Here is a 20987-nt window from a genome sequence, read left to right as displayed (position 1 = left end):
TTTAGAAGGTACACACTATACATTTTTAAAGTGATTTATTTTGAAAACTTTTCAGATTAGTTTTACAGCTATATCAGAAAATGAATGATTATTTGATTATTTCATTTACCAAAGGTAATTGAAGCAGATATTTATGAACTCACTGGGAGGTGAACTATCTCCAGTTCAACAGGTTAATCATTAATAGTTGGAGGATTCTCTTGCAATGCTGTATTAGGAGGAGAACATCACCAGACAGACATTTAAATTGTTTTATTTAACTAAAAAAGCAACGTGTTATATTCTGGATTTTTTTCTTCAACAGCAAACATAATATTTTAACAAAACAAGTATATGAATTTTTGAATTTAGTTAAACATTCAAGTTTTTTAAAATCAGGTTTGTTTTTGTAAAATTGTTTAACTAAAATAGTTAAATGAAATATTTAAAAAAAATTATACAATACAAAAGTTATATATAAAACAACTATGTCAGGCAGGTCAACATGAGAAACTTAAAATATTGGCTTCTGCAGCTAACTCAGTCATCTTCACTTGTTCATAATCTGGAAAAGAAAAACAAGCTTTCCTTCTTTTTCAGGTCCCAAACGATTTCTCAATTTGGAATGAATTAGTCCAAAGAAAGAAAATATTCTTTGTACACCGGCAGAAGAAGCTACTGCTGTTAAAAGTGAGATTATCACTTCAACAGTCTCTGAATCCTAGTGCTTCAGGGACTTCCATCAGTTCACTGGTGTGACTTTCTTTAAAACATCATCAACAAACATATATTTCTTGAATGGTTCAGCCTTAGATCTGAAGTTTATTATAGTTGGCATTATGGAGGGATGATTGCTGGATGTCCATGTCAGAGCCATCTCCTCCTCTTCAGCAGTTGAGGTTTGACCCTGGTACTGAGTATTGAGAATATTTGCAAGAAAATGAGCTGGAGATCGTGCTTGTCCCATTTGTTTTTTTTAATGCTTGTAATTTAACTCTGTCATTGCATATTTCTCTTTTTAAGATCTATCTCAGTTCCTTCCAGATTCAACAGCGTCAGCAACAAAACAGCTATTTCCCTGCATTTTGTCCAAGGCTACAGAAATAGGCTTCAGGGTACTCACCATGTCTTCAACATTTCTCTGAAGCCCAATGTTGAGAACTTTGGCTGTGACAGTGCCGTCTGTTTTTTCACAATTTTGTTCACAAACTGTCATCAGATTAGGCCAGTTCTTGATATCATGCTCAAAACAGTCCACTCCTGAGTTCCAGCGCACATCTTGTGGGAGAGTTAGCTTGGTTCCTCCACTTTTTTTTCAGAGCAGCTGCTGCAAAGTGGTTGTTAGGGAAGTATTTTGCAATTTCAACAACATTAGCCTTTTCTTTCTGGAACACTGAAGGCTTTGGCTTAGGAGGTGCATCAAATGAGCACTGCAACTGTATGTTACTAGCTTGGGACTCTCTTCTAAATAATTTCTTCTCATCTTGGATACATTTGCAGCATTGTCTGTGACCAAGCTGCGTACTAGACATTTGCATTTTTTTTCAGTTTGTTGTAGCTTTTACTTCTACTTCTTGTAAGTATTCTGCTGTGTGTACATTTCCTGATGTATCAATTGTTTCTGTAAGGAAGACATTCCATTCTTCTGTTGTCAAACAAGCATATACAACAGGATCATTGTGGACATTGCTCCACATCAAGGCTCAGGTTAACAATTTCACCCTCTAGACCTTTTGCACACTGCTCAATTTCTCTTTCATACACTTTATCCAGCAATTTGCCTGCGACATCTGCTCTGTTGAGTGGACTGTATCCTGGTCTTAATGACTGAACCATCTTAATGAAGTGTGGGTTCTCAATCATGCGGAAAGGAGAGTCTGTTGCATAAACAAACTGGGCAATTTTTTCATCAATTACCTCTTTTTGTAATCTGCTGGTTCTTTTCACAAACTTATGTATGGTTGTTTCTGGATGATGCAGATTCTTTTTTCTACAGGTGAGGTATACTGTGGCTATGTGACACACATGATGTGACTGAAACACTATCATTGGCAGATAACTCTGAAACTATAGAAAACGATGGTGATCTTGAAGGTGGATAGTCTTCAGAATCCTATATGTTAAGGATGCATTCCCCTAAACAAAATAAGTCAATGCAGTTATTTAATTATTATTACCATACTGCTCATTTAGTATTACTCCTTGCATTCACTCACAGTCAATACTACTATCAAGGTTCCTTCCCCACTCTGAACTCTAGGGTACAGATGTGGGGACCTGCATGAAAGACCCCCTAAGCTTATTCTTACAGGCTTAGGTTAAAAACTTCCTCAAGGTACAAACTTTGCCTTGTCCTTGAACCCTATGCTGCCACCACCAAGCGAGTTAAACAAAGAACAGGGAAAGAGCACACTTGGAGATGTCTTCCCCCAAAATATCCCCCCAAGCCCTACACCCCCTTTCCTGAGGAAGGCTTGATAAAAATCCTCACCAATTTGCATAGGTGAACACAGACCCAAACCCTTGGCTCTTAACAATGAAAAAGCAATCAGGATCTTAAAAGAAGAATCTTAATTAAAGAAAAGGTAAAAGAATCACCTCTGTAAAATCAGGATGGTAAATACCTTACAGGTATGTAATCAGATTCAAAACATAGAGAATCCCTCTAGGCAAAACCTTAAGTTACAAAAAGACACAAAAACAGGAATATACATTCCATTCAGCACAACTTATTTTATCAGCCATTTAAACAAAACAGAATCTAACACATATCTAGCTAGATTACTTACTAAGTTCTAAGACTCCATTCCTTTTCTGTTCCTGGCAAAAGCATCACACAGACTGAGAGAACCTTTGTTTCTACCCCCCGCCCCCCTCCAGCTTTGAAAGTATCTTGTCTCCTCATTGGTCATTTTGGTCAGGTGCCAGTGAGGTTATCCTAGCTTCTTAACCCTTTACAGGTGAAAGGGTTTTTCCTCTGGCCAGGAGGGATTTAAAGGTGTTTACCCTTCCCTTTATATTTATGACAACTACTTTAAAGGTGAAATTGTAAAAGGAAGATCTGCCTATTTCAGCTATTTATTTTTAACACAACTGCATCTAAAATGATAGTACCACAGAGTAACACTTATATTTTTTGATTAAACATGAAAATTCAAGAATAGTCCAGAAGGAAGACAGGCAGTCCTTAAGAAAGAAGTATGAAATAAAAAAGTTTACCAACCTGAAGATCCTGTATGTTCAGAAATATTCCTTTCATCATCTTCAGTGCAGCTTCCTCCTGAGAAGGAACACTTCTCATGATATTGTTTCATTGAGGCAACCAGGCCTTGCATTTCTTTGTTGCACTGTTTGCATTTTGCACGCATGCCTGTCTTACCCACAGGTAGAGGAACTTCATTAAAATATTCCCAAACTGGGTCTCTTTTACGTCCTGCTGCCATTATAGGTTTTCCCTTCTAGGGAGAGAATGGTAGGGTAGATCTCAAATCAATGAAGGCTACACTCAGAAAGACTTCTGCAATATGCTGTTCAAACAGTTTCACTTTTGTTTCTACTGTCTGTCCCTTCTCACATTTATCTCCAGACTTCTCCTCGTCCAGATCTATTCTGCCCCCAACAATCTTCTATTCACTGAACTTTTTGAAACTTTTTTCACTTTTAGAGAGAGGTAAGGGATTGACTCTGTGTGTACACAAATTTCCAGAGGGACAATAGGGTTGAGGTCTGTTATTTCTCACCTCTATATATTTATTTATTTTATTTATTTATTTAAAAACATTTTTGCTGTTAACAAACGTTATCTTTGGAGACACAAATCCACAGTTTGAGAACTGCCAAACTAAGCATCTCTGATGGTATCTTCTAGACTGAGCACTGAGTCCCATTGGGTAGATAGAAAGATTAATCTAAATAATCTATATAGAAGCCCCTGGAGCCCCATAAGGTTGGGTCCCTAATCCATGAACTACTGGAACTCATTTACAAAACTTTTCTTAAACATTATATGAATATATTGTGTCATACTATAGAATTAGAATTTATAATCCCTATTCCATGATATCTTTGAGCTATAATGTATCTTAAATAAAACTATCTTTAGATAGGTTTTTTCCTCAAAAAGCATTTGATCAAAAACTGATTTAAATTTAAAAAATCTATTTTTTTTAATTTTTAAAAATCATTGATTTTTATCCACCCTGTACCCCAATAAGATTGACATGGATGTAAAGCATTGTTTGGTTTTGGTACGAACCAAAATGGAGCATGAACAAGTATCCTTCTGAGTCTCTGCGATGTGGAAAGAGAAAATCAGAAATATGAGACTTGGTCCAAAGACCAGTGAATGGGAGTCTTTCCTTTGACTTTGACGGGTTTTGAATCAGGCCCATAAATTAGGGTTACAATATTTCAGGTTCCCAAAAAGAGGACACTGCTGGAGGGGAGCTGGAGGACATATTTTGGGGGTGTGGGAGACGTGTGTGTGTGTACTCTGAGGAGGTAGTAGGGGTACGGGAGGGGGTGTACTGTGAGGGAGTATTTGGGAGGTACTGGAGGGGTGTATGTGTGTACTGGGAGGAGCACCTGAGGGGTTTTTGGATGGAGTACCTGTGACCTCACTCTCAAGGTGGAGGTAGTCAGCACCTTCCTGCGGGCTTCTCCCCTTCTGTAGAGCAGGAAGCCAGGGCCTGGGTGGGCGGGATCCAGCAGTTGTGTCTGCAGGGAAGGGACCGATTAGCTGCAAGAAAGGGACTAATTGGGGCACAGAAACAGCTCTTTCTAACCTGCAATGTCTGCTCTGCAAAAATCCCTCCTATTTGCCTCTTATTTGAGAAATCTGCCCGGACAGGGGGCAGAGGATCAAAAAAGAGGTCACGTCTGGGAAAATCTGGGCGTATGGTAACCCTACCATAAATCCCATCTACTTCTTGAACATTACTGTTGCACTGATGTTTTCTTTCCTGAGTAATGCATTCCCTTACTTTGATGTGCAGCAGTCTATATTTTCAAAAGGGCATCTGACTTGTCATCAGCTATCAGAGCATGTAAAGTGTTAATATCACTCAACTACACAAATGCTTTTAGGTAGAGAAAAATATCCACAGAACACAGCCATATAATACAATTAAGTGAAACAAAAAAACAGCATATAGCATTAATTTGTAATGGATTTATTTGTATTCAGTGCATTGAAAATTTACCACCAAGACCTAGGTAACTGATTCAAGTCTCATTTATGCCTGTGTAACTCCACTACCTACTGTACAGTTATTTTTGATATATTTTGGTATGGGATCAAAATCAGCCTTTTAACTCCCTAACTAAGTACAGTTTAAAAATATTAAAAATAGTTATTGTATGGCTTATGTATATGTTTAATATTAGACATAATCTTCAGACAGTCACTTGATTGAAAGTCTTATTTTTACAAAATGTATAATTATAAAATGATTTACATTTAAGTCTGTCAAATTATTATAGGCCTAGGCAAAAATATTGTAGAACCAAATCTTGTTGTTCTTACTCAGATTTAGATTGTACCCTCCACCTGAATTCTAGCACATCTCTCCAGAGTAGGGGAGACAACTCTGAAACACCGGGATCCTGTGGAAGTCTCTCCAGTGGCGTTCCATGTGGACATGGCTTTGTGTTGTCATCCCACTACTCTTGAGAACAAAGTAATGGGATTTTTAATTACTATACTGTGAACAGAGTTCAGTTTTCCTACTATCAAAAGTTTAAAAAAAAAATTTACTAAGTATTAGCGTCCTGAGGGTTCTTTCATTGGTTCCCTCTACTAATTCAGTCTCTGGGTCAGGTAATGCCACTGCCTGAAGCAAGGCATACAAAGGGGGAAAGGATCATCAGATCCTGAATTAGAAAATGTGGTTCTAAAATCTGTCTTTAGGTACAGGTGTCTTTTTTGTTTCGTACTCAGACCTAATCTGAGCTAAAGACCCATTGGCATCAGTGACTAAGGGTTGAATAGGAACCTGTTTCCCTTCATGCCTTTGACAATCTTTAGACTGGAAACTGATCAGGCAGGGACTGTCTCTTACTAGCTGGACGTGTCTATGTACCAAAGCCACATTACCTCTCTCAATCCCAGCATGTGGATTTTTTAAAAAATAAAGAATATTGGTCCCACAGCATTCATGGGTCGGGGGAGAGGACAGTTTGCCTCCATGTTTTCATTACTCTGAATAAATTTTAAAAAAATCTTAGAATAAATAAAACATTGTGCTTTGAATGATGACATTCTGTGAATTTGATTTTCCTTTACATGCCATTTAACAGTCCATGTAACATTTGATGTGTTAATTGAGAATTGTCAAATGACTAACAGTAGTGAAGTAGAGTATAGGGTGCTACCCACTCATTTCTTTGTTTGAGATACAAAGGCACACCCACCTGCATAGACTTCAGATCAGATGATGGTAATAAGGGTGTTTAAATTCCATGTTGAACCTGTTCCATGAATAAATAAAGAACTTTAGTTTCCCCTGCTTTCAATCAGGCACTTTTCACCAGGGTGAAGACTTCAATTAAAGAATAAAATTAACACTTTGCTCTTTGTTTTGGCTTTTATTGAAGCCTATGCCCAGCAACTTCAGTCATTTTCTTAAGCAAAAATGTGTAAGAAAATAATTGCAAATGAAATAGCTGATGGGTTAAATGACAGGCCAAAATGGTCAAAGATGTATCCACCCAAAGGAGTGGACATCCTCAGAGAGGGAGTTCCATAGATCAGTTCTGAATGGCTTAAATGCGAGGAACAGCAAGGATCAGCTGGTCTATTTCAATCGCCTAAGAGGAGCGAGCAAACCATTCTAAGAAAGAAGAAATACAGTTTGTTTCAGAAACAATCCAGGTTATCTCTGATGGTCATGGTGCCCGGTACAGCCACCAACAGTCCTTGAATCAGATGCATGCAGAAGAGGATTTGTTACTGTTTAATTTTATTATTTTTCATTTAGTACATAAAAGCAGGAAAATCATATTTTGCAGATTCCATGCAATGTTTAACAAATCAGTATCACACCACCAATTCATATGATGTTGCATTCATTTGGAGGAGCAAAAAGCATTTTAAAATATTAACATTTGTGTTAACATTAATAACCTTCAGCTCTTGGCTCTGCTGTGAAGAAGGAAAGTAGTATCGTCCCCATATAACAAATGAGAAATATTAAGTGCTAATAGACTAGGACTGACATTTTTCAGAGGGGTCTAAGAGCATTAGGTGCTCAGCTCCAGTGGTCATGCTTCAGGTTGTGGAGGAAGTCTCTGCCAGAAACAGGAATAAAACCTGGATATCCAGTCTCTCAGTCCTGTATTTCAACTCAAGATTATCCTTCCTGCCTCTCGTATATTGACACCTCTGTTGACAATATACAACAGCACACCAAAGTATGTGTGTTGTTTAAAAGTCAAAATTCCTTTTGGTTTCATCTGGTTAAAACTATTGTTCAAACTATTAGGGCTGTAGCTTTTCTTGGAAACAGAATTCAGTTCTGTCAGAAGCTCTGGGATTGCATGAACCAATTTCTGGCATGCATCCATCCCAGAGCACCTATTGTAACAGCACAATAAAAAGGCATCTTTCTTTCTTATACTTCCAAGAATGCAGTGATTGATTAAAATTAAAAAGAAGGGGGGTGATTGGTGGACATTGCAATCTATGTGGTGAATGGTTTTTATTTTGTGCTTAATGCTCTCACATTTTCTTTCCAGCTTTGAATTAAAGATTTATTACATTGTTAATTTATTATTTTCAGGCCAGTAGTATTAATCAGCCCATTTTCTGTGTTTAAATGCTGTGCAATATTTTTGAGAAAAAGGGGAAGTTGTCATTTTAACAGGTCTGTATTAAAATATATATATTTTACATTCTGTCACAAGAATGCTATTGTATAATACACTTAATGATTAGGCAGAACAGTGGGAATAATAAAGATTAGATGGCATAGAAATAACAAGTGTCCCTGGGTATTCCTACACAAAGCAACTCTGAACTAGGAAAGGGCTACCATTATATTAACTTATGGCCTGATTCTGCCACCATTACTCTGACTGAGTAGTATTTTATTCCTAAAGTAGCCCCATTGGAATCAGGGTCTATTCAAGGGGTAAGCTATAACTTTATGTAACTAAGGATGGCAAAATCTGTCCCTCATTTTCTGTAATTCCTACCTTTGCAAGGCAGTCCTAGGCACCTGTATATCCAGGTAATAGGTATCTATAAATATCAAAAAGAGGCTGCATCATCTTCACTTGATTAACATATTCCCATGTCATTCTCGTAAGTGTCACATTTGTGTAGTTTTTGCATGGATGATGAAAAATGGTGACTGGTAGGCTTTGCAGAATTTGGACATAGATATAAGTATATGTTTTATATACCTTTCCACTAATCACTTCCAAATAGCCCCAACTTTCAGATATTACAATGCTGTGATAAACTGATTCCACTTATGTTTTACACTAGCAGGACACAGTATTGGTTGTCCTATATTACATCTGTTGCTTTTTGGATTCTTGACGTTCTCCCCCCAACCCCAAACCAATCTTTGCTGTCAAGTTAAGGTCCTCCTACAGCATTTAGATTCATACAGACTCTTAAGGGGTGGGTATATAAATAATACACATGGATGAAATTAATTCAAAGTGATTTTGCATGATTGAAATGTGTATTTTCATCGAACAATTATTTTCACATATTTTAAAGAATGTCTGAAACATCAATAAATATCGGTTATTTTATATATCTGTAATGTTTCTTTATGAAAGGCAACATATAGATACTTTTCATGTTTCATATCAGCCATTTGTTGAATACGTTACTCTTGACTACAGAAAACCTTAATAGTTATTTACCTGAGTTTTTATGAACATTTCAACCATGAGATACTTTGGCTGAACGAATTTCACACATGTGCATAGTAATTTACTTTTATTTTGGGTGTGTAAATAATGCAGATTTCATAACTGATTACAGTATTTCATTACTCCTTGAATTATTCAGGCTGAAGACATTGACTAATGACACTCGACATGTTGACATTTCTCTGTCTGCAGGAATGGTTGGCTCAGGGTATTATTAGTGACTTGAGATAGCAGAGCATAGGTTAACGGGTCAAATCCAATCCAGCTTGGTAGTGACAAAAGTCATTATGAACTATTTGATGGCTCTTTGGTGGCTTATGAAGAGCAAGTTGCCAGTCTATAGTTCCTGGAAGACATGAATCTGCATCAGTAAAGCTATCAATGTTATCTGGTCCCTTTGCTTGAGGACTTGGCAGAGAAGGAAAGATTGAATGGAAATGAATGTTGACAGTATTCTTGCTTGGAATGGAATCTGGGGCCTGGCATAAAACGCACAAGCAAGGGGGAACATCAGCTATGGTGGTGGTAAGCCACATTTACACCACCTCAGTTGAGGACTGATCCAGAGCCCTGCAATGGCCCTTGTGTAACTTAGAGAACCTTCTCCGCAGTGCCTCATCCCTGTGCTAGTATTCCTCTCCTGTCCCAATCCCTAGCACACCCATACACTGGTCCTCAGAAGACAGCCTGTGACTGTCTCTTTCTCAGGTTTTTATGCTGGGGAATTCTCCCCCATCTGTATCTGGTGTGTCACTGTGGCCTTTTTCTTGGAATACAGGGCTGGCAGTGGGGTCACAATCTCATGCACTGTGAATAAGCTGGCACTGCCATTGTCCTTGCTTATGTCCTATAGATAAACAGAAGAGCTCAGGTTTCAGAGTAGCAGCCGTGTTAGTCTGTATCCACAAAAAGAACAGGAGTACTTGTGGCACCTTAGAGATAACAAATTTATTTGAACATGCTCGGAGGTTGCATAGCTCAGACTCCAAAATTTGAACCTATATTGAATTGAAAATAAATATATTATTTCTCTGCAATGTCTGTACTTACAGATACACGTGTGCACACAAAAGTAAACTGAAGTTCTTCTGAATTAATTTGGACATAATGACAGCATTCCTTTTACGAGACTGTCTCGTCATGCCATTACAGCCCAGTACATGTTTTTTTCTTCATAACATGACATGGCTCTGCTTGAAGAGTGAGTTTGCTTTCACTGGTGGAAAGGACTGCATCTGTGGCAAGCAAGCAAATTATTTTGTCAAACTTTTTTCTTTTCATGTCGTGTGTGTAGGTTTTAGTAAATTTATGCAATCCATTTTTTTCTTTAAAAAATATTTGTGATAAAGTTGGGGATCTTTTGTTCTGTTCCCAATAAACTCAACACAAAGGAAACAATAACCATATATATGTACACACATGTTGTTTCACACTCCCAGGTTCACCATTGTCCTTTTTATTCCACCCATTTTAAATAAACAAATTCTCTCAATGAAGGAAAAGGTTGGTAGGAGCAATAGTGGGAGTTTAATAATGGTTTGTTTAAAATGGGAAGTGATATATGACTACAGTATTTGTTGGAATGATGGTAAGTGAATCTGGCAAAAAAAAATTCACTAACTGACAAAGGGGAATGTAATTTACATGTTCCTGCACAAGCAATTCCCCTTACACCCAGAGACACACGCCCCCAGAAAATGCAAGTGAAGGTTTCTGCTTCCTGTCTTTTCTGATCTTCTTTTGTAGACAGCCATTATTCTTTAAAAAACAGGTTCTCCAGGGACTGCATTCACAGTCCTGCCACCCACCAATAAGTTGTTCAAGGAGTCTCTTGTCTCTGATGTCATAGTTCCACCAAGAGGAGAAGGGAAGGCAAAACCGTGCTTGGTTTGAAGCACATGCTTGATACTGCACAATTGTGAGCAATAAAGGCAGCATAGGGAAATCGTTTTGCTGGCTTGATTCTCCAGCTTTAGAGCAGCTGCTCATCAGAGAGGTCTGAAGCAAAACTGCCCTAATAGACTGCAAAATCTGGCTTAGTTGCCACTCCAGAGCTGGTGAGTATTCATAGGAGTTACCTGAGATACCACAGATTAGTAACTGTCAGTAAAATTTCTTCTTCTTCTTTTTTTTTTTTTTAATGGCAAGAACTGGAGTAACAGGCTGGGATTTAAAGTCTGTGTGTGTTCTGGATGCTGAGAGGATGTTCACAGTTAAAGTGATACGGTGGTAGATTGAGTACTTTAATTACCGCAAAATTAATCAAATTGCAGCAATATGATGTAAGGCTGAGATATCCCAAATGGTTTAAGCACCCAGTGCCCCATCATCTCAGGCATTGGCACCCTGACAGCAGGATTGTCTGGCTATGTGGACTCTCTCCTCAGACCCTATGCTACCAGCACTTCCAGCTATCTTCGAAACACCACTGACTTCCTGAGGAAACTACAATCCATCGGTGATCTTCCAGAAAACACCATCCTGGCCACTATGGATGTAGAAGCCCTCTACACTAACATTCCACACAAAGATGGACTGCAAGCCATCAAGAACAGTATCCCCGATTAATGTCACAGCAAACCTGATGGCTGACCTTTGTGACTTTGTCCTCACCCACAACTATTTCAGATTTGGAGACAATTTATACCTTCAAGTCAGAGGGGCTGCTATGGGTACCTGCATGAACCCACAGTATGCCAACATTTTTATGGCTGACTGAGAACCGCGCTTCCTCAGCTCTCGTCCCCAAGCACCCCTGCTCTATTTGCACTACATTAATGACATCATCATCATCTGGACCCATTGGAAGGAGGCCCTTGAGGAATTACACCAGGATTTCAACAATTTCCACCCCACCTCAGCCTGGACCGGTCCACACGAGATCCACTTCCTGGACACTACAGTGCAAATAAGCAATGGTCACATAAACACCACCCTATACCGGAAACCTACTGACTGCTATACTTACCCACATGCCTCCAGCTTTTATCCAGACCACATCACATGATCCGTTGTCTACAGCCAAGCTAAAATACAACCGCGTTTGCTCCAGTCCCTCAGACAGAGACAAACACTTACAGGATCTCTATCAAGCATTCTTAAAACTACAGTACCCACCTGGTGAAGTGAAGAAACAGATTGACAGAGTCAGAAGGGTACCCAGAAGTCACCTAGTGCAGGACAGGCCCAACAAAGAAAGTAACAGAATGCCACTAGCCGTCACCTACAGCCACCATTTTAGGACCTAACCACATCAGCCACACCATCAGGGGCTCATTCAGCTGCACATCTATCAGTGTGAAATATGCCATCATGTGCCAGCAATGCCCCTCTGCCATGTACATTGGCCAAACCAGACAGTTTATATTCAAAAGAATAAATGGACACAAATCAGATATCAAGAATTGTAACATTCAAAAACCAGTAGGAGAACACTTCAGTCTCCCTGGACACTCAATAACAGACTTAAAAGTGGCAATTCTCCAACAATAAAAACTTCAGAAACAGACTCCAATGAGAAACTGCAGAACTGGAATTAATTTGAAAACTGGACACCATCAAATTAGGCCTGAATAAAGACTGGGAGTGGATGGGTCACTACAAAAAGTAATTTTCCTTCTGCTGATACTCACAGCTTCTTGTCAACTGTTGGAAATGGGCCACCTTGATTGTATTAGCTTTGTTAGCACTACAAAAGTAATTTTCCCTCCTTTGGTATTCACCCCTTCTTGTCAACTGTTGAGAACAGGTCACTTCCACCTTAATTGAATTGGCTCGTTAGCACTGACCCCCCACTTGGTAAGACAACTCCTATTTTTTCATGTGCTATAATATATATTCTGCTTACTGTTTTTTTTCCACTCCGTGCATCTGATGAAGTGGGTTTTAGCCCACGAAAGCTTATGCATAAATAAATTTATTAGTCCCTAAGGTGCCACAAGGACTCCTCGTTATTTTTGCTGATACAGACTAACACAGCTACTACTCTGAAACTGCAGTGAGTTTCAATAGGATTTAGCCTCCTTAACTGACTTATGACCCTTTGAAAATCCCAGTCGAAATTTCTAAACTTAGTAAATTATGGACAGACTGTTTTATGAGTGTTTGGGATTTTTGTTTTTGTATTGTTTTTTGTAACATAACATCCTAATCTTCCTTTGGAAGAATTGATTGTCTTCTCCTGTAACACAAAATCTGAAACTTTTCAAATGAGACCAAAAAGTGAGGCTGCCTACGTAATAAAAGTTAATAAAAGTTGACTGTTCTTCCTACACACATACTGTGTTTAAAAAAAAAAAAATCTTTGTTACAATTTGATTCACAACCACATAAAAATAGAAGAAATACAGGTGAAGCTACAGTATATGTGAGTTGTACTGTCTCCACAGTGGTGTTTTATGTGGGCAAACACCGTGATTGCCAGCAGAGGGCTGTCTTTTTAAAGTATATTTGCTGCTGTGAAACTATCCTGTGGTGTCAAGTTGTGGTTGTGTTGTGCTTGTTTTCCATGAATGATCACTGCAAAATAATAGAAATCTAAACCAGAAGACCTGAATGATAAAACACTGAGCCAGATTCATATAGGGTTTTTGCTGGCTTATGTCTGGTTAAACTCTGATGGAGGATCCCAAAAGTGGAAAGTCCACCAAATTTGAGAGACAGTTCCCCAAAACTGGCCACGAAGTGAATGTGGCTTATGCAACACATCTTATCTGTAGCCTTCTCCACCAGGGTCTGATGAAGATCCAGCCATAAGCTGAAGCTGCTACCCACCCATGGGAATGACAAGGGAGGACAGTGGTGGAACAACAGCCTCTTATCGTAGTAGTAACTCCCCATGGTCCTGTGGCATAAAGGGCTTCACTGGTGCAGGGTGATTCATAGATTCCAAAGCCAGAAGGGACATTGTGTTCATCTAGTCTGAACTGTAATATCATTTTCTATGCATTGATGAAGATTAATACAGTATCTGTTTAAAACTACAGGAAGAGTATTGTGGGTAGGCAGAACATATTACCCACTGTCTTGAACTGGCAGGAAAATAGATTAGATGATCTAATAGGTTTTTTCCATCTTTAATTTCTCTTATCCTAAGGAATTCTGCATGTTCTAGGAAGATCATATTCTTACATATAACATTTCCTTGATTCCCCATAGGATCTCTTATAAGTTAAACAGGTCTGTCCCTGGACAAAATGCCACATGCTCCATTTGTACAGTTATTTTCATACATACTGAATCTTTTGTATTTATGTACCAAATTTGATTGCGTACTTTTGGTCCTGAGTCAGCAAAGTACCTGGTTGACATCAATGGAACTACAATTCAGTGCTTTGTTGAATTGAAGCCTGTTAGCTGTAACTCATGCACACTATGTTGGAGTAAAGCATCTGGGTCCTGGAGCAATATAAACCATTCCACCAGGCTATTGTGGTATCCACTATTTTTTAAAAATAAGAAATATTGTAGTGCTCAGCGTTTACAAGGATGTGTCCTAGGATTAGTCGATAGTGTATGGGGTAACTTTTAAAACATTTTGCTGACATTTAGAAAATATAAGACTTGTTGAAATAAAAAAGCACTTTATCAGTAAAATTCTACTTAGTTCCTCTGTCAGAGTAGAAATACTGGTCTGTTCTGCAAAATTTAAATGTGTAGAAACCAGACAGTTATGACCTAAAAATAGGATGGGGGGGAATGGTACATCGTAAGCACTTATAAAACAGCACAAATCACACTATTACCTTTATGTAAATGCTATTTATAAAGATGAAAGTCAGAAATTGTAAAATTAGATTCTGCATCCCAGTCTGTCAGCATTTATTTGTATGTAATTGGTTACTAATGCTGAAATTATGATCATGAATTCCAGACTTTTTAGCATAATACTCCTGTTTTACATATGGGATTAAATTCAAGCAATTTATTTGTAAGATTTATCCAGTCTTGCAATGGAAAGTCATAAAGTGTACAGAATTTATCTCAGAAAGATTGCAAGATAGTCACCATGAGTAAAGCTGCTTATGAATTTGCCTTCCACAGAACCAAATAATTAATACCTGTCACTTATTGCCTTTGTGGTTTTGTTCTTAAGTGGCGCCCGTGGGCAATACAAATAATAAATAATAAAAACTGCAGAGCACTTATGTTGAGAAACCTTTCCCATAGCTATTGGTGCCATTTTCCTTCTATAGTAATCTGTGTCTTAACTGCTTTGCTTTGTAAGAACCTGAAGGCTCTTTGAAAATTGAATATGTTCACTGAAAAGATAATACTGGTACCATATGGGTCAATTAGGAAGGCATGGAGAGAAGGAAAACTCTGTCCATCTTTGCAATGACAAAGAACACCCTGATATTTCTTTGAACTGTTTCTACAACTGGAACATTTTCACATACAGTTGATTGTTTTACAGATATATTTAAAGACACAGACAGAAACAGATAGTAATAATCTGTCCAGTGAATAGCTGAAGACTCTACACACATGATACATTTATCCTAAACAAGAAAATAGAGGATGGAAAAAAATTTATGGTTGAGGTTAAATACTGGTACTGTTTGGTTTAAGATCTCTTAGATTAATGCTATTATGGTACTAGGTTATATATTAGCATAATGAATTAAGAACACCTAACCCTAACCCCCACACAGCATTAAAGAGTTAATAGAAAAGCAGCATTGAATAAGATATGACATGGGCCTAGTGGTTTCATCCAGTTCCTGGAATTTCATAAATTCTTATCCCCGGGGAAAGACTTCTTTAGATTTAAAAGATTAACTTACATTTTATTTTTTAATGTTGTCACGGTTCCTTCCCCACTCTGAACTCTAGGGTACAGATGGGGGGACCTGCATGAAAGACCCCCTAAGCTTATTCTTACAGGCTTAGGTTAAAAACTTCCTCAAGGTACAAACTTTGCCTTGTCCTTGAACCCTATGCTGCCACCACCAAGCGAGTTAAACAAAGAACAGGGAAAGAGCACACTTGGAGATGTCTTCCCCCAAAATATCCCCCCAAGCCCTACACCCCCTTTCCTGAGGAAGGCTTGATAAAAATCCTCACTAATTTGCATAGGTGAACACAGACCCAAACCCTTGGCTCTTAACAATGAAAAAGCAATCAGGATCTTAAAAGAAGAATCTTAATTAAAGAAAAAGTAAAAGAATCACCTCTGTAAAATCAGGATGGTAAATACCTTACAGGTATGTAATCAGATTCAAAACATAGAGAATCCCTCTAGGCAAAACCTTAAGTTACAAAAAGACACAAAAACAGGAATATACATTCCATTCAGTACAACCTATTTTACTAGCTATTTAACAAAAGGAAATCTAATGCATTTCTAGCTAGATTACTTACTAACTTAACAGAAGTTCTGAGCTGCATTCCTGATCTGTTCCCGGCAAAAGCATCATACAGACAGACAGACCCTTTGTTTCCCCCCACCACCCTCCAGCTTTGAAAGTATCTTGTCTCCTCATTGGTCATTTTGGTCAGGTGCCAGTGAGGTTATCCTAGCTTCTTAACCCTTCTACAGGTGACAGGGTTTTGCCTCTGGCCAGGAGGGATTTTATAATTCTGTATACAGAAAGGTGGTTACCCTTCCCTTTATGACAAGTGTGAAACTGATATTAACTGATTTGGCTCTAATCATTAGTAGTGCTAGTCACATTTACTTCATTTTCTAGTCATGTGGGTATCATATGTATTTTATAGGAATCCGCTATAATCCAGAATTTATTATTGTACCATTTAAATAAAATGCTTCTAATTGTTCGCAGTACAGGACAGTATATATGCACTCTGTAGATTTGTTTACCATGGGAAAATATGAGGCTTTTAACACATTTACATAAATATATCTTCTACAATATAATTTTCTCTAAGCCAAATGTGATGGGGACATGGGGAAAGATTTCTGTGGGGAAAAGAATGGTGCAGCAAATCGGGGTGTTATCAGATAAGTAAATATTTTGGGTAACTAACTAACTACTTAGAGATGACAGACATCAGGAGATGTTTATTTGAATAGTTTGGCAAGGTGACAACTTGGCTGTTGAACAGGGTCAGAGCTTGCATGCTGAACTCTAATGCTGTATATATGACCAAGATAACAATAAGGCAAGTTAGAAATCTGTTGATTAAGTTTTCGTTCTTATTTTTCAATTGCCATATCTACATCAGCTTGTATAGATATCCACTGTTAAAGGCTACAGTATATTGTAAAAGACACCATAATGCTGCACAATGCCTTCTGAGTAGCATTAATGTTGGTGGATTTATAGTTATTTATTATTTATATAGTAATTCCATACAGCGCTGCATAGACTAGGTTAAAAAAACAGATCTGTGCTTTCAAGAGTTTACAGTTTAACTCAGACAAATACTAAGGAAATGATTCAGGCACAAGAAGGTGCAGAACATGGTCAGTTTTTCACAGGTCCCAGTGTATACAGAGTATACTGAAAAGATTGACTACTAACCTTTAAACATTTCTAAAGTAAAATATATACCATTTCCTTGTTTCGACAAATGTCTTGCCATGATATCATTATTCTTTGAGATTTACACTTTTAAAACATTTCTAACAAAGACTGTCTTGTGCAGGGACATTTGTAGTTACTATTTATTGCATGTGTGTTCTTGTTTGTGGATGTGTCTACATACATTTCTTTTCTCTCCCCTCTGTCTAATATGTATTTCTCCTTTTTTGTCTTTTTCAGATACCAGATACACACAGGCCTTCAGCATTCTGTCATAAGGCCTACTCAGCCTAACTGTTTACCTCTGGATAATGTGACTCTACCTCAGAAGCTGAAGGAGGCTGGCTACTCAACACACATGGTTGGAAAATGGCACTTGGGATTTTACCGTAAAGAATGCATGCCGACACAAAGAGGATTTGATTCTTTTTTTGGCTCACTCTTGGGCAGTGGGGATTATTACACTCACTACAAATGTGACAGCCCTGGGATATGTGGCTATGACCTGTATGAGAATGACAATGCAGCTTGGGATCATGACAATGGCATATATTCAACACAGATGTACACACAAAAAGTACAACAAATCTTAGCCTCTCATAATCCCAGGACCCCAATCTTTTTATATATTGCTTACCAAGCTGTTCACTCTCCACTACAGGCACCAGGCAAGTATTTTGAACATTATAGATCAATAAATAATATAAACAGGCGGAGATATGCTGCCATGCTGGCCTGTTTGGATGAAGCCATCAACAATGTGACCCTTGCTTTAAAGAGGTATGGTTACTATGACAACAGCATTCTCATCTACTCTTCAGATAATGGTGGGCAACCAATGGCTGGAGGAAGTAACTGGCCTCTCAGAGGAAGCAAAGGGTCATATTGGGAGGGGGGAATCCGTGCTGTTGGCTTTGTCCATAGCCCCCTTCTGAAAAACAAAGGGTCTGTGTGTAAGGAGCTTGTGCACATCACAGACTGGTTCCCCACTTTGATCACATTGGCAGAAGGGCAGATTGATGAGGACATCCAGTTGGATGGCTATGATATATGGGAGACTATAAGTGAAGGCAGACGTTCCCCAAGGGTGGACATTTTACACAACATTGACCCCATTTACACCAAAGCCAAAAATGGCTCATGGGCAGCAGGCTTTGGGATCTGGAACACAGCAATTCAGTCAGCAATCAGAGTAAACCACTGGAAACTACTGACAGGAAATCCTGGATACAGTGACTGGGTCCCTCCTCAGTCTTTTAGCAACGCTGGCCCCAATCGCTGGCACAATGAACGAGTTTCTTGGATGGCTGGCAAAACAGTGTGGCTTTTTAACATAACTGCAGACCCATATGAGCGAGTGGACCTTTCTGGTAAGTATCCGGATATAGTGAAGCAGTTGTTGCGGAGACTTTCACAGTTCAATAAGACTGCAGTTCCTGTTCGATACCCAGCTAAAGACCCTAGAAGTAACCCTAAACTCAATGGAGGAGTCTGGGGCCCATGGTTTAAGGAGGATGAAAAGAAAAAGAAGTCAGGTAAAATTAAGGGAGAGAATAAACAAAAGAAGAACAAGAAAAAAACAAGTCAGAAAAAGGGACACTCCTTAAATTGCCATTTGCACCTTGCTGGTGGATAGGATCAACTACTGTCATTGCATAAGCCTAAGGCAGTCTGCTCCAACTTTCGGGAGCTGCTGACATTCCACCACAGTAGAAATACCAGCTCTGCACTATGACTGAATGAAAAGTCTCCCCTTGTGGTTGGTTCTCACATTATACCAGCACAAGTTATCCTGACGCTCTACCTGAAGAATATATAAATGCCCATGTGGCAAACATCGTTCTCTTCAGCACAAATGATGTTTTTCCATCACAGCTACATTCCATATAACAATGGAAATAACTCTCAGTTCCAGTATTTCTCTGTTTGAAGGATACTTGGTGGGGTTATTCCATGCCCAAAATAGAATGTATATTTCAATAATGGTCTGGAAAAGTTACTAGTAGATATTTCAAAACAGATAAAGATGATCTATAGAGAGAAATAAAACCCAAAATCTGACTGTCATTTTAGGTTATATTGGGTTGTAGTCACCATGTTGTGATTTTTTTTTTAATTAAGCACAGCAAAAGTTTAAGCCCCCTAAGAGTCTATATGCTTTTTTAAAAAGCTGCTTTTAATTAAACTGTGTCTGTCTTACATAAATTGGAGATTTTTTTGTGCTCAGTTTCCAATAAAAACAAAAGCACACACAAGAATCAGTCAGTGCATGTCTCATATTATTTACCATAGGGATAGGCAGAGATGAAGTCTTTGAGCACACCACCAAAATGAATGTAATGTTTATACACTTTAAGTTAACTCTGCTACAGTACACAAAAAAACATAATTTATTTTACAACAGAAGTCAATTCTTTCATCTATATTAAAGCTTTCACAGTGGGTGATGCAAGCCACCTTTTTGTTTTATTTGATTTGATTTGCTCTATCATTAGAGATTTTATTTTACATATCCAAATCTGCATAGTACTGTAAAAACACAAATTACTGTAAATACAGCTAAGATGCAAAAGAAGAATGATTCAGGTACATCATTTCATTATATATTTGCCTCCAATTAATTTGAATGTATCAAAGTGATTATTTGACTCAGTGGTCACTTGAAATATTGTTGTTCAGTTTCTGTATGGAAGCTAGACTGGCTTTATGTTTTTTGGGGGGGAGTCTACTCTAAACCTTTTATTTATATATCTATTAAAATATTTTATTTTTATGGCATTCATAAAAGTATTCTGTCTCTCCTTTGCACTGAAGGTCATAATTCAGTTCTTGATTTTTTAAAATGATCTTGCTAAGCTTTGTTTTGGTTTTTTTTTTTTAAATGCAGGCTTGATTTGATGACATTTCATTTCTGTGATACGGTTCCGTCCTTCAAAGAGTTACTGAATTCAGGACACTATTAAAACTGTCCTTATTTACAAGGATGCTAATGAAGAATTGTCCAGTACCCAGATGGATGGTTACACTGGCTTTTTTAATCTTGTTGTATTACAGTGGATAATGTAATTCAGAGTTCCCATGAAAAAAACGAGGAGTGCTTGTGGCACCTTAGAGACTAACAAATTTATTTGGGCATAAGCTTTCGTGGGCTGTAACCCACTTCATCAGATGCATGGAGTGAAAAATACAGTAGGTAGGTATAAATATGAACACATGAAAAGATGGAAGTTGCCTTATCAAGTGGGGGGTCAGTGCTAATGAGGCCAATTCAGTTAGGGTGGATGTGGCCCATCACAAATCTGTGTCTTGTTATGAATTACACCTGATAGGTCACGCACAAGAACTGCTACGAATTATACCTGATAGGTCACTCACAGTTCGAGTCTAGGCTGAGGCACACGAACAAAGTCGACAACTGCAGAGTTTCCAGAGACACTGTTTATTACGCTCAAGCGTGGTGCCCCCCTGTTAGTCAGGAGGGTACCCCGAATGCAGGTTATACAGAGATTATATGCCTTTTAGCAAAGCACGTTGCCCTCGTGCATCGGAAACCTTAGCCAATAGACAAACCCTTCCCTTATCTACCACCTATCCCTGCTAGGTACAAAGGGTCTGTGTGTAAGGAGCTTGTGCACA

General features: G+C 38.3%; 1 protein-coding gene across 1 annotated transcript in view; it reads left to right on the top strand.

Annotated features, from left to right (window-relative positions):
- ARSJ (arylsulfatase family member J) overlaps positions 1–20138 on the top strand; it is a 53792-nt gene extending 33654 nt beyond the window's left edge. The window contains exon 2 of the mRNA XM_048846765.2: positions 17592–20138. Within this exon, the coding sequence (XP_048702722.2) occupies positions 17592–18987 (1396 nt within the window). The 3' untranslated portion in view covers positions 18988–20138. The remainder of the gene's footprint in view (positions 1–17591) is intronic.
- Positions 20139–20987: the final 849 nt, after the last annotated feature.

This window comes from Caretta caretta, chromosome 4 (assembly GCF_965140235.1).
Source record: "Caretta caretta isolate rCarCar2 chromosome 4, rCarCar1.hap1, whole genome shotgun sequence".
In the NCBI taxonomy this organism is placed as follows: domain Eukaryota; kingdom Metazoa; phylum Chordata; order Testudines; family Cheloniidae; genus Caretta; species Caretta caretta.
This window is presented reverse-complemented; position numbering and strand designations above follow the sequence as displayed.